We start from the raw sequence: 11,993 nt of genomic DNA, 5'->3' as shown, positions 1-11,993 counted from the left end.
GTTGCTGTTTGACAGTTAACATTTTATAATCCTTCACTAACTTTACAAATGCTGTCATTTGAATTAACCCTACAAAAGAGACGTTTTGGCGTTACGGTAGGAAGTGCAAAAAGATACGGACTGACAGAACTGAGCTAACGGCTAACAATATTCGCTAATTTAAAATAATCAACGGCTGCTCGCGTCGCATCTGATTAGCTGCTGCCTTAAAGTGCTCCTCGTGAATTCCAACCTCAAGTATGATCGATTCAATGACCATTCTTGGTAGGGGAAATAAGCCACTGGCGGCTTTTTGTTTCATCACCAGGTATAAATGCCGAGGACAATTTGATAATTTGACACCAAAATGCATTAGAGTTGTTAGGCTTAACTGCAGCTGGGTAAAGCTTCCGTTCATTTCTACACACATTAAAACTTAACTCCTAACTTTACAGTAAATGAGTTAGAGTGGGCAAACTACAAAAGGTAAAAAGTATGTGGACAGAAAACACTAAGTTGCTGGATGGAAAAATCTGAGTAGAAAATGGGCTAATATGGGCTCCAACAGTTATTAGTTCTTATTTATATTTTGAGGATTTTTTTCTTTCCCACTGTTATTTAGTTATTGAAACGCGCCTTGTACCCACACTCAATCTCGTTTTGGCAACATTTCCGATAGTCTTGAAGGCAGCACCGGTCCCATTTCACTGCGCAGTCTCCGAACACTTTAACGCGAGCGGCAACTTCACTGGGAGCCTCGCGCGCCCCGCCGCCTGTCGCCCACAACAGCCCGCATCATCATCACCATCATCACCACCATCATCATCCTCATCAGCATCAGCAGCAACAGCATCAGTGTGATGAAGCAGCGGAGGACGGAGACCTTCCTGCTCTGAGACACTGGATCAGCCCGCAGACAGGTACGGGGCTTTTATCCGCCTTTTAAACCACTCTGGAAACAATCAGACAAACGTTTCTTCACTCCAAACTCTGAGCTAGAGGTTGATTTTATTCTTTTTTATATATAAAAGTAACTGAACGACTGAGCAGTTTAATCTTTCGAAACTGCAGCTTAGAGGTTTAGGAAAATTGAGAAAACCTGCTGCACCTTGTGGGTTTTGTGCGCTGGTGATGCTCAGTGTGTGGGACTGTGGGCACAAAGCGCTGATCAGCCTGTGTAGTGTGTTTAAGTGTAGGTGTAGCAGAACTGCTTCTGCTCAACGGTATTTAAATCTATTAATAGGATCTGCTACCTGCAGTAAACTGGCTACCTGTTGTGTGCCATGCAGGTGAAGCTGCACTCCGAACCTGCACAGGGTACAATTAATTATAAATGTGTTCTATCAAATGAGGGAACTTTCTGCTTTCTGTGCCATTAAAACCTCAACTTAGTGCGAGTAAAATAAAAAATGAAAAAAAAATAGGACAACAAACACAGGAGAAATCTAATTAAACTGCAGGAAAAATGAAGCAGTGGCACATTTCAGAGGGCTGTATGGTAGGTAAAGGAGAATATTTGGCCATGGATTGATTTTTTTCATGTCCTTGGGCTGTAAAAACTTAGTGGATTTATTTGAGGAGGTGGTGATGCTGCTGCCTCTGATTTAGCAGCAGAAATGGAAAAAAAATGTCTGAAGTGCAGCTGAGGCAATAAGAGGAGAGAGGGAGTAGAGCAGCCATTCGAGCAACTTCCCATCAATATCACAGATCTGCCAAAATGAAATAGCGGAATTAAGCTGATTGTTGAATATTTCCGAAGGGGCCCAATTTTTGGCACCCGCTGAACCTTTAACTGGACCGTCTCCACCATGAAGAATCTCATGATGGACAGAAGACAGGAGGAATTTTAATCCGTCAGGTCGCACCAGATGCACAGCTTTCATCCAAAAAGCAAACAGCCAGGATGGAAGGTGGGAGAGTGGCTGCAAACAGAATTATTTTCTCAAGATTTGTGGATGTGTTTCATCTGGAAATCAGATTTTCTTAGACAGAAAAGAAAAGAAACAAGTAGGTGCAAACATCTGACTTCAAACTCCAGCCTGCCTCCTGTGTACAGTTGATTTGAGGGCTGTCACTAAAAGTTCTTTTCATTATCAATTAATCACAGTCAAATCTTTGTAACTGAGAACTGAAAGTAGAGGATTTGACCACTAGTAACAATGTTTTTACAAGTGGGTCCCCATTTAGTTTGCCGCTGATGCGTCCCTACTTTCTCCCAGTGTACGAAAGTGAAGCCAAGGCAAAATATCCCCGATATGCGCGCTGCCATCTTGTTCTGATGATGTCATTTGGAGCCAGAGTCTGTGCAGTAGTGATTGGAAGGTTCCCGCCTACACACCCGTCTGACCCAATCAGGAGCAGCACTCAGCTGTCAATCATTACGTTTCAACCATTAAATCTTCTCTCAAAGTGGCTTTTACTGTCACGGTTTAGAAAGACAGTCAAAAAATGGCTCCGAGGTAGGAAAAAAATGTTTTTTGTGACCAAGAATTTTAACCTTCTACTCAGTTCAACTCAATGATTGGTCACATTTTTTGTTTTACAATGCAAGATGCCGTACTTCGGACCGCCAGCTGAAACGCTTGCTGCTTCATCTTCAACCAGCCAAAACCGTAAAGCACCTTTCAGTTCATTTCATATCTGTTGAGGCAGAAGTGAAGCGGCTTCTCACAAGGTAAACAGGCAGACATTAACACATGGATAACCTTGTTCAGCTGGAGGGAGGATAAAAGAAGCATGTCAGAAGCGTCACGTTTAAATTCCTGTGTCTGTCACGCCTCACATCACCGCAGAGTGAATGCACTTCTCAGAAACGAGATCAGACTGGAGTCATGTGCCGGACTCCACAGGCCTCTTCGGTCCCTACCTTCAGAGCCTTTTTCTTTCACGAGACCGGCTGGAGTGACCGCACAGATTCTCTCCAGGGGAACAATACAAGCCTCTGATGAGGAATAAAGGCTGTATTGTCTCAGCGCTGCGATGGTGAAGGGCAGAATCGATTCCAGACTTCCCAGAGAAGTCTCGCAACAACACGACCCCGTCCTGGCTGGGGTAATTGCTGCGTAACGGCACACATGAATACCCCCAAATCAGCTGTCGGCAAAGTGCGCTACTCAGACAATCAGAGGCGCACAATCTCAATCGCTCGTCCCCATGGCAACAGCAACTGCCGGTGTGATTGTATGGAAAGTGGTGTTTCTGATAACTTGTCACACGTAAAAAAAAAAAAGACGGCCTCTCACTAGTGAGCTGAGGACCGGTGCTGTTGGCTAGTTTTTAAAGAGACAACGCTCGCGCTTTCTGTTTTATTTTAGATAAGTGATATTGCATGAACAGGTAAGCCAACACAAGAAAATAATGGCTGAGCTGCAGATGAAGGATTTTGACCGGGTCATGACCTCATGAACTTTAAAGTTGGGCGTTCACACGGAAAGGTCTACAAGAGAGGCGTTGTTTAAGCAAAAATCAATAATCGGGCTATGAGCGTGCACATCTTCAGACACAGGCTAAAGTTCTAGTGGTGTATTTAGCAGCTAAAGAGTCAGGTGTTTCCCTCAGGAGGTGGAGACCAAAACCAGAGCGAAAAGGGAGTGACTCGTGGGCTTACATTCACCTGGTGGACACTAACACGACAAATGAACTGTCATATTGCTGCTTTAGCCACCATTTGCTAAAGTTAAATTTAACATACACTGCATAGACAAAAGTATTGGGCCACCTGACCAACACACAGACAGCTTTGCGGCTCTAACAGCTTCCACTCCGCTGTGAGGGCTTTCCACGACATGTTGGAGTGTTTCTGTGGGAATTTTTTCCCATTCATGCAGTATCTGCAGGTCTTATTTTGTGTCTAATCCTGCTGAAGCTATTGTGAAGCTTCAGTGATCTGAGGAAGAAGAAGAGGAAGTGCATGGATGACTACAGTGCATTTCACTTTAGATAGTTGTGGTTCTACAGCAGGCAGTTTGTTCTTCATACTTGTCAGTTCTGCAGGGTGACTCCCTGCAGTAACCCTCAGGCTGAACTCAGTTTAGATAAGAGAATCTTCCTTAAACCTGCAGCGTGTCATGTCAGAGAAGCACTTCATCGACACTTTATCATCCGGTGACCATCGGCATGTGTTTCCCTCCAGGATGGCTGAGGTGATGAACTCTCTGGAGCCGAGTACGGAGGACTTCAGCGGGGGTGGAGCGGCAGCAGCAGATCAGGGCGCTGTATCCTTCCAGGTGTGTGTGTGTGTGTGTGTGTGTGTGTTTAGGTTATTTCATACCAGCCGTGTTTTATTCGAGTGGAGAGTATACAGTTGTGAGTCACAGGAGTGATGAGCAAGAGTAAAATGTGGGTTGACTCGGCCCCGCTGTGAGTAAATGGTATGTGTCTAATCCAGCTGAACTAAGAGAACAAGTGAGCTATCATCCACTACTGTGCATCATCATTAAGGGAGGTGTAAAGGGTGATCACTCCGGCTGTATTTTAACCATGGACATATTCTTTAGTGGTGCACTGCTGCCCTCTACTGTTTGTTATTTATATTTCATTTAGTTGAATATTGTGCTGATATTCCATCAGTTTCCTCATTTTAGTTTGGTTATGCTGGTTGAGTCAAACCAGTTTCTCCGGCCGCAGTTTCAGACCAGTTTCAATAGCTTCTTCCTTTCAAGCAGTGCATATGTGATGACTTGTCGTTTTTTTTTACAGCTGAAATCTCATTTCTGTTATTACAGAGAGAGAGTGAAGGACTGAGCAAAGGTACCGTGTTGGTTCAGAAGTGAATTGTGCCAAACCCTAAAGCCAGGACCAGTCCTGGTCCAGTATTCAGCTTGAGCAGCCTGAAGCACTAACACTGAGGATGGACTTTACGGTGGAGTAGGAGACAAATGAAACATGTTATTATATTAGCTGTGAAACACAACACATTCTAAATATAAAAACCTGCCAGTAAACACTTCGTGGATGTTCTCTCTTTTGGAATAACAGAAGAAATTAAACATGGAGTTTTAGCTTTTTGTAAGACCTCCGTAGGTGAACGTCGCTTAACGTGAACTCTGTTCGTCTGTTTTGTTTTGAATAACATCTCTCAGGTTGTATATTGTAAACATGAGTGTGGGAAAAGCAGTATTGCAGTACATAAGTGAGAAAATAGAAAAGATAGCATCACAAGCACTTGCACATTTGAAGTCTGAAGAGATCAAAGTGGGTGAAGTCATCTTCATAAATCCAGCTGCTGATCCCTCATCTCGTGCACAGTTTTCCTAATCCGATTTACCTCATAGCTGTTCGTTCACATGTGTTGTGATGATGTTCTTATTCAGTTAACCTTACATAAACTTCAAACAGATCTTCCCAGATGCCCATGAAAGGTATCCAAAGCTGTCCAAGAGGCTTCCCTCCATCGTGGTGGAGCCGACAGACGGAGCCGAGGTGGAGAGCGGCGAGCTGCGCTGGCCGCCGGACGAGCCCAGCTCTCCGGACGCCCAAACTGAGAGGCAGAGCGCAGAGGACCAAACTGCAGGTGAGGACGAGCCCGACGTCACCGAAAGCTTGTTTTCTTTGTGGTTAGTTCAGTCAGGCAGGCCTGAGCCAAACAAAAGGTGGAAACACTCAGTGATGTGATGATACTGATACTCTGATCATTTGGCTCCCAGCCAGGCCACCGCTGGAGTCAGACAACTTAGAATAAATGCAGTAAATCCACTTAGTGTGACTCATTAGAGGGAACATATTGTCACCTGAACCAGTTTGGATCTGCATCCATCTCTTTCCATTGACTTTATTAGCATTCATGCTGCCTCCAAGTACCACTTAACATTTTAAAATGCACATGAATGGCAGTATTCATCACATTTGCAATAAAACTTGGGACCAACCGGGCTGTTTGAGAATATTATTCCAGCTGAGTTGTGCTTTATTTTAGAGTAAGTGGTCATTCTGTTATAAGTTGAACTGCATTTTAGCTTATTATTTGCATTCTGTGTATTATATTTGCATCTTTATTTGAACTTATTTTTACTATTATTATCAAACCAGTTATCCATCTTATTTTATTTTTAAATGATGCCACCAGTGTGGCTTTAGCGAGGGGTGTGCCTGCCTGTCTGTCTGCCTGCCTGTCTGTCTGTCCACCACTGAAACATGGTGCTAAAACAACAAGGCCTGACATCCTTTAGGATCTCTGACTTATGTTAGCGTCACCATGAGGTTAATTTTTGTCCTTTTCAGTGAAATGTCTCAGTCACCATTGAGCAGATTGCCATGAAATGTGGTTCATACGTTCATGTTGTGCTCAGGATTGTAATAAATGTAACAAGGTCAAACTTGTCTCAGCTGTGCTTTGTTTTTATCGCTAGCTAGCAAACGTTAGCATGTTAAAATCCTATCGTCACACCTGTGCAACAGTATGTTAGCATCGTCACTGTGAGTCTGTTAGCATACTGATGTTAGCATTTAGTTCAAACCAGCTGCAGGGGAAAACGGTTCAGCTTTATGTCTCGCTCTCTCCCACACAGTTTATGAAAGTATCAAAGTGAGCTCTAATTTGAGAGATTGGGGATAAACTCAGTGTTTCTGCGTGTTTTTCCAGATGAGGAACAGCCGGACGTCGGCGCCGATCAGGAGGCTTCGGGTGCGGAGATGCAGGACTCCAACTGAACAAAGTCTCCTCCTGCGTTAGCCGCCATTACTGTGAGTGTGTCCACACTTTGGATGAATGGAAACGAGTCAAACAGAAGAGGCCTGATTGCAGACTGATAGGAAGGTTACAGAGACGGAGGAGGGGGAGGAGGAGGAAGAAGGGTAGAAAAGCAGATTCCCAAACCCCAGCTCATGGGCTTGGAGCCAGAGTCCTGTCGCCAGCTTCTGAAATGTTCTGACAGAACGTGTTTGTCCTTTTGTGTGCGCTGATGAAGCAGGTTTTTCTGACGCATGAAAGCAAGTGAAGATGATTGAAGGGACCAAGTTGCCATCTTGAATCTTTTTTTTGGCTCTTTTCTGTTCATGAGAAGCTGTCTGCCTGGAAATTAACGAAATCAAAATTTAAAGTCCAGCGACTTAACCTCCAGTTTTAATTGTCACATTTCCAGCTTTGTGATTTTGAGATATTTGATGAATTAAAGTTTCTCTCTGGCTCCAAGCCCTGAATGTCCAGATTCCCACACCTGATCTGGACTGTTGTTTCTAAATGCTGTCTTAAGTATTTAGCTCATGTGTGCCATACTACTACTACTACTACTACTACTACTACTACTACAACTTCTATTACTACTACTACTAAAAGTAGCTACTGTCTTTTGTGCACAGTTTTTACATTAAGTCTAGATGTAAATTACATCACTGTATGTTAAGTGCTGACTGCTGTAGTTTGGTGATATTGGTCTCACTATTCACTTTGTAATAATAGCAGCAGTGTTTTAAAGAACAGTATTTGATTAAGAAAGCCTTCATCACTTTATTCGATGTTATTACATATTACATGATGCATTATTTGATAGATTATAACATGTAAGCATTGTCCTGATAACAGTAAAGGGAATGTAATCACGTTCTGTTTTCCGTAAGATATTGGAGCAATATGTTCACAGGAATTTAAAGGCCGACCGCTTTGTTACGGACTACAGGAGTAAAAATAACCGGTATATTTTAGATGTGTGTTGCTCCTCACGTACATGATATTTTTTAAAATCCTGGAGGCTTAAATTATTGCACAAGTAATAAACCTTTTCAAAATTCTTAAATGGTTCTTTAACTTGTTGTCCCTGTGGTTTGTTCTGCACTCACGCCGGTCGAGAGTTAAGTCGATGTGATGACGAAAGTGTTCGGATCTGGCAGTATTACAGTGTAACAGAGAGAATAATCTATTTTACGTTGTTGGATTCTAATTCATTTTTCATTCATGTGTTTGTCACTTCACTGTTGCAGCTGCTAAAAGTGGAGTCAATAATCAAGTGGAAGCAGCTGCTGGTTTTTACCGAGACACATCTGGATCTAATAATATCATCTGTAGCGTATCAAAACCTTAAATTAATGACTTCTGACCACCGGGGGAAGAAAAACTGAGACAAGTGAGATTAAAATTCAGAAATCAGTGTACTACTGCTTGTTATTTATGAGGGGGGAGCGGGCGGTCCAAGCGGGGGAGTCAAATAACTTTTGTTTTGGCTTATTAGTGAGGAGGATTTACATTTTAATAGACTAGCAGAGACTTTAATGAAAACTCTCACTCGCTGTGTGCTGTTTATTTGTTGCATTTGCTCCAATACTGCGTACGTTTGGTGTGAATATGATGTGCATAAAGAGTGGAGGGAGGGTCATACATTTCCCCCAGTCACTCAGAGAGGCTTAAGACAATATATGAGGAGAATGAAATGCTGTGAGCGTCTGTGTGAGTGTTTGCTCCTTAACTTCCACTGCACCTGATCGACTATTGCAGATTAATCAATCAAGCCTACTCTATAACGTGTTGAAACTTCCCAAACGACGAAGAGAAAATTGCTTTTTTGTGTGACTGCAGGGAACACGTTTGTGTTTTCAGTGGATGAAACTGTTCCTTCCAGCCTCGTGATGCTCTGTCGCTTTGCTTTGTGAGGCCTGACAACAAAATGTCTCGCAGTGTCAGTCAGCGTTCAGGCTGTTCAACAAAAAGCAAAGCGCTGACCGGAAGGTGAGACCTGAAAGCCTCAAAACCCGGCGGCTGGTGAACAAATCGTTGTGTCCAAGTTTCTGAAAAACAAGCTGGTCAAACGTCCGCAGGCACATTTAAGTTTTCTTTTCTGTGTGGAGGGTTGGAGAAAGTCTTACTGCCCACCACTACACAAAGGAAGCCATTTTCCTCAAAAAGATACACATTTTATCTGACCAGAACATCACTTATTTAAAGGTGGATGCCTCCAATTTGTACACAATTTGTGCACAATCGACAATCACTGACTTACAGAACATAAAACGCAGCCAGACTGTCTGTCCTGTGGGATTGCAGCCCTGCAGTGTTTCTCCTCCTCCACCTTTCCAGTGAGCGACGTTCAGGTGTGTCTCTTCCCCCTCTCAGCTGCTGGCTGCACCGCGAACTCAAACTCTGTTCTTATTTTAGTCTCTGATTTATGTTTCTTGCCTCATGGAAAATAAAGCCAACATCTGCTGCTCTGACTGCTGCGTTTCACGTCACAGCCGAAGAACAGGAAGCGTCTCCTTGTGTCGCTGCTGGGGAGCTTTCTTTATTCGCAAATCACACCTGGAAACACAGATTAAAGTAGATTGTTTTATAAGGTGACTTGAATTATCTTTTACTCTTTTCTCAGCTCCTCAGTCGTGTGAATTTGTTGCTTCTCTCTGTTTATTATCAGTGTTGACTAAACATTTCTGGCTCTTTGGACTGCCGGACCGACCAAATTAACAATCTGGACGTTTTGGGGAAACTGATTGTTCACTGCTTTTTCAAGATTTTACAGACTTGACTAAGGATCAAGCTGAAATTGTTCTAATAATATCTGAATAATATGTTTGACTGGTTGCAGGTGAAGATGAGAAATGTGAGCATCTCAGAGTGTGTTTCTGTGTTCCCCTTCCATCCGTCGGTCTTGTATGTACACACTTGACGAGCAGGCAACATGCGCCGCGCTCCCACGTACTCTTTGATCGCTTGTTGAGGCTGATATGCTGTTAAAGGTCAGGCTGGTGTCTTGATCCAGACAGCGAGATGGATGGCAGGATCTCCATCTTATTTCTTTCATGCCTCGTTCGCTCTCTGGATCTGACCTTTCAGACGACAGCCTTGTGAAGAGCACTTCATCGGAGCAAGCGGGGTCACTCCTGGGAAAATGAAGGGCTGCGGGGAGCGAGGCTGCGAGGGAGGGGACGCAGTGTCAATTATCTCTCAAATGTCACAAGCTGTTTTTCAGAGGCGGGAAGACTCAACTCTCCTCTTAAGGATGGCACTCTCACTCTCTCTCTCACACACACACACACACACATGCACACACACTGTGTCTCGCTCGCCGATATTTCTCACAAAGGTGGACGCTTTTAGCGTTCGCTGCTGCAGCGCTGCAATCAGTAAAACATCCTCACACATGTGCACAACAGGATTCACTTCGCTGCACTTACACGCCATCAGATGTCTGTTCTAGAATTTCCCTCGGGATCAATAAAGTATCGATCTATCTATCTGTTCGGTTCAACAGTTCAGCGCTGATTGGATAAGGCTTCAGGCTCCTCAGAGGATGAATCCTACTAACTTTGATGATTTCAACAACAACAACATGGATTGGCACAAAACTCAACGTTCGTGCTCTCCAGAGGATCCATCACACTTTATCCCACACTGTGTAGCAGTTTTTTTGTAAATTAAAAAAAAAAGCATGTTAGCATGCTAACATGCTAACAGTATGTCCTCTCCATGAGAAGTGGGGTATTATTACATTTGCACAGTTTGAATTTCGTAGACATTTTATGGTACGTATGTTATTTGTAGGGAATTTTGGGAAGATTTCCACTTTTTGTACATGAGGAAAGACAATTGGATGCAGCAATATAGAACAACACGTCTTGTATTTGTTTTCCTTCTTGAATTCTTCATTCTTAGCATCTTTTGCACACTTTCGTCCCTCTGACCTTTCCATTGTCCACCCTTCCTTCATCGACCCTTTGCTCATTTCTTCCTTCCTCCTTCCTTCGGTCTGTTCCTTTCTCTATGTTACCTTCCTTCTTTCTTCATCCTTTATTGCTTTGCCTTCCCTTTCTCTTATTTTTGTCTGTATTAAATTCTCTACTTCTGTTATTCCTTCCATCCTTCCCTCTTCAGCCCTCCTCCTTCCTTGTTTCGTCTTCAAAAGTTCTTTTCTCTTCTTTTCCGCTTCACTTCTTCCATTCTTCCTTCTTTTCTCCAGACAGCTTATTTCCTCCTTTTTCTTTTCCTTCCTCCCCCAATTCTATTGTTCTTTATTCTTTTCCCTTCCTTCTTTTTCCTCCAATTCTTCCCCCATTTTTTCTATTCCTTCCTTGTTTTTTTTCCTCATCCTTTCTCCTTTCTTTCCTTCCTTCTCTTATATCTGTCAGCTTGAAAATCCCTGAAAGTGGTCATACAAATTTCACTCTACTAAATTATTTTTATTTATTTATTTTAGTATTTTACTGCTCTCAAACAAATTGAAATTCTACATTTTGCTCGGACAGAAAGTAGCTCAGCGTCCGTAAATGGCCGTCGCTTAGCACTGCTGTATCTGCTCTGGCTCTCTTGTTGCATTATGCAGAATTCATTCATTCATGTTCAGTTCAGAACAAAGACTGTACAGACCATGCCAGCGGCCACTTGTAAATCTGTGTATTTAAAAGTACCTTTTAACACAGCCATTAGAGCCGCTGAGTGTTGTGAGGGAGTTGGGTTTTGATGATGTCAAAGTGTGCTGTGCCAGGACTTTCATCTCCCACTCCTGCTGGCTTCAAACGAGTCTTTCAAATGTGTCCGTGATAGGCCGAGGTAACGCACACCCGCCCTCCGCCTGCAGCACAGCGCCGTCCTTTCACAGCTCTCTGCAACTGACAGGATTCTTACCACATATGTAAAGTCAAACATATCATGGACAATGTAGGAAGTGCAGCCTACATGAGCTACAATCTAGAAAAAAAATATATACAGTATGTAAACAGTCGAGTACTTAGACGATCGCTTTTGGTACTGATTGGTCCGAAAAGCATCAGCTAAGCAGCAGCTAGTTGAAGCAAGAGGGTAAACTGCAATCAAGCACCTCACAATACACTTTCAAAGTTCATTTATTTGTCACCCTACAGCACAGGACTTCATAGCAAAATGCCGGACCCTTTATGCTGCTCAAGGCAAACTGGATTTTACGGTGGATGTTGAAGTCTCACAGCTGCTCTGCACAGTGGTACAGCAGTGGATACTTCTGTATCACTTGTCAGAGGGCCGTGGCTGGTGTAGGCGTTGTCTGTTAGCATCTTTTGGGGACCCCTGGCCTCACTGATGCCACTGAAGATGTTCGTTTCAGTCCACACATCATGACATT

At 43.3% G+C, this 11,993-nt stretch overlaps 1 protein-coding gene across 1 annotated transcript; it reads left to right on the top strand.

Moving 5' to 3' along the window:
* The first annotated feature begins 624 nt into the window (after nt 1–624).
* LOC124072499 (protein LBH-like) lies at nt 625–7,706 on the top strand. Its single transcript, XM_046413971.1, has 4 exons — nt 625–899; nt 4,112–4,193; nt 5,317–5,491; nt 6,560–7,706. The coding sequence occupies exons 2-4, from the start codon at nt 4,113–4,115 to the stop codon at nt 6,625–6,627; spliced, it is 324 nt and encodes a 107-aa protein (XP_046269927.1). The 5' UTR covers nt 625–899; nt 4,112; the 3' UTR covers nt 6,628–7,706.
* Nucleotides 7,707–11,993: the final 4,287 nt, after the last annotated feature.

The sequence above is a fragment of the Scatophagus argus genome, chromosome 15 (assembly GCF_020382885.2).
Source record: "Scatophagus argus isolate fScaArg1 chromosome 15, fScaArg1.pri, whole genome shotgun sequence".
Lineage (NCBI taxonomy): Eukaryota > Metazoa > Chordata > Actinopteri > Scatophagidae > Scatophagus > Scatophagus argus.
This window is presented reverse-complemented; position numbering and strand designations above follow the sequence as displayed.

Coding starts and splice junctions, on each gene's coding strand:
- LOC124072499 (XM_046413971.1), top strand. CDS start 4,113: ATGGCTGAGGTGATGAACTCTCTGGAGCCGAGTACGGAGGACTTCAGC. Junction 4,194..5,316: donor CAGCAGCAGATCAGGGCGCT/GTATCCTTCCAG, acceptor AACTTCAAACAG/ATCTTCCCAGATGCCCATGA. Junction 5,492..6,559: donor CGCAGAGGACCAAACTGCAG/GTGAGGACGAGC, acceptor GTGTTTTTCCAG/ATGAGGAACAGCCGGACGTC.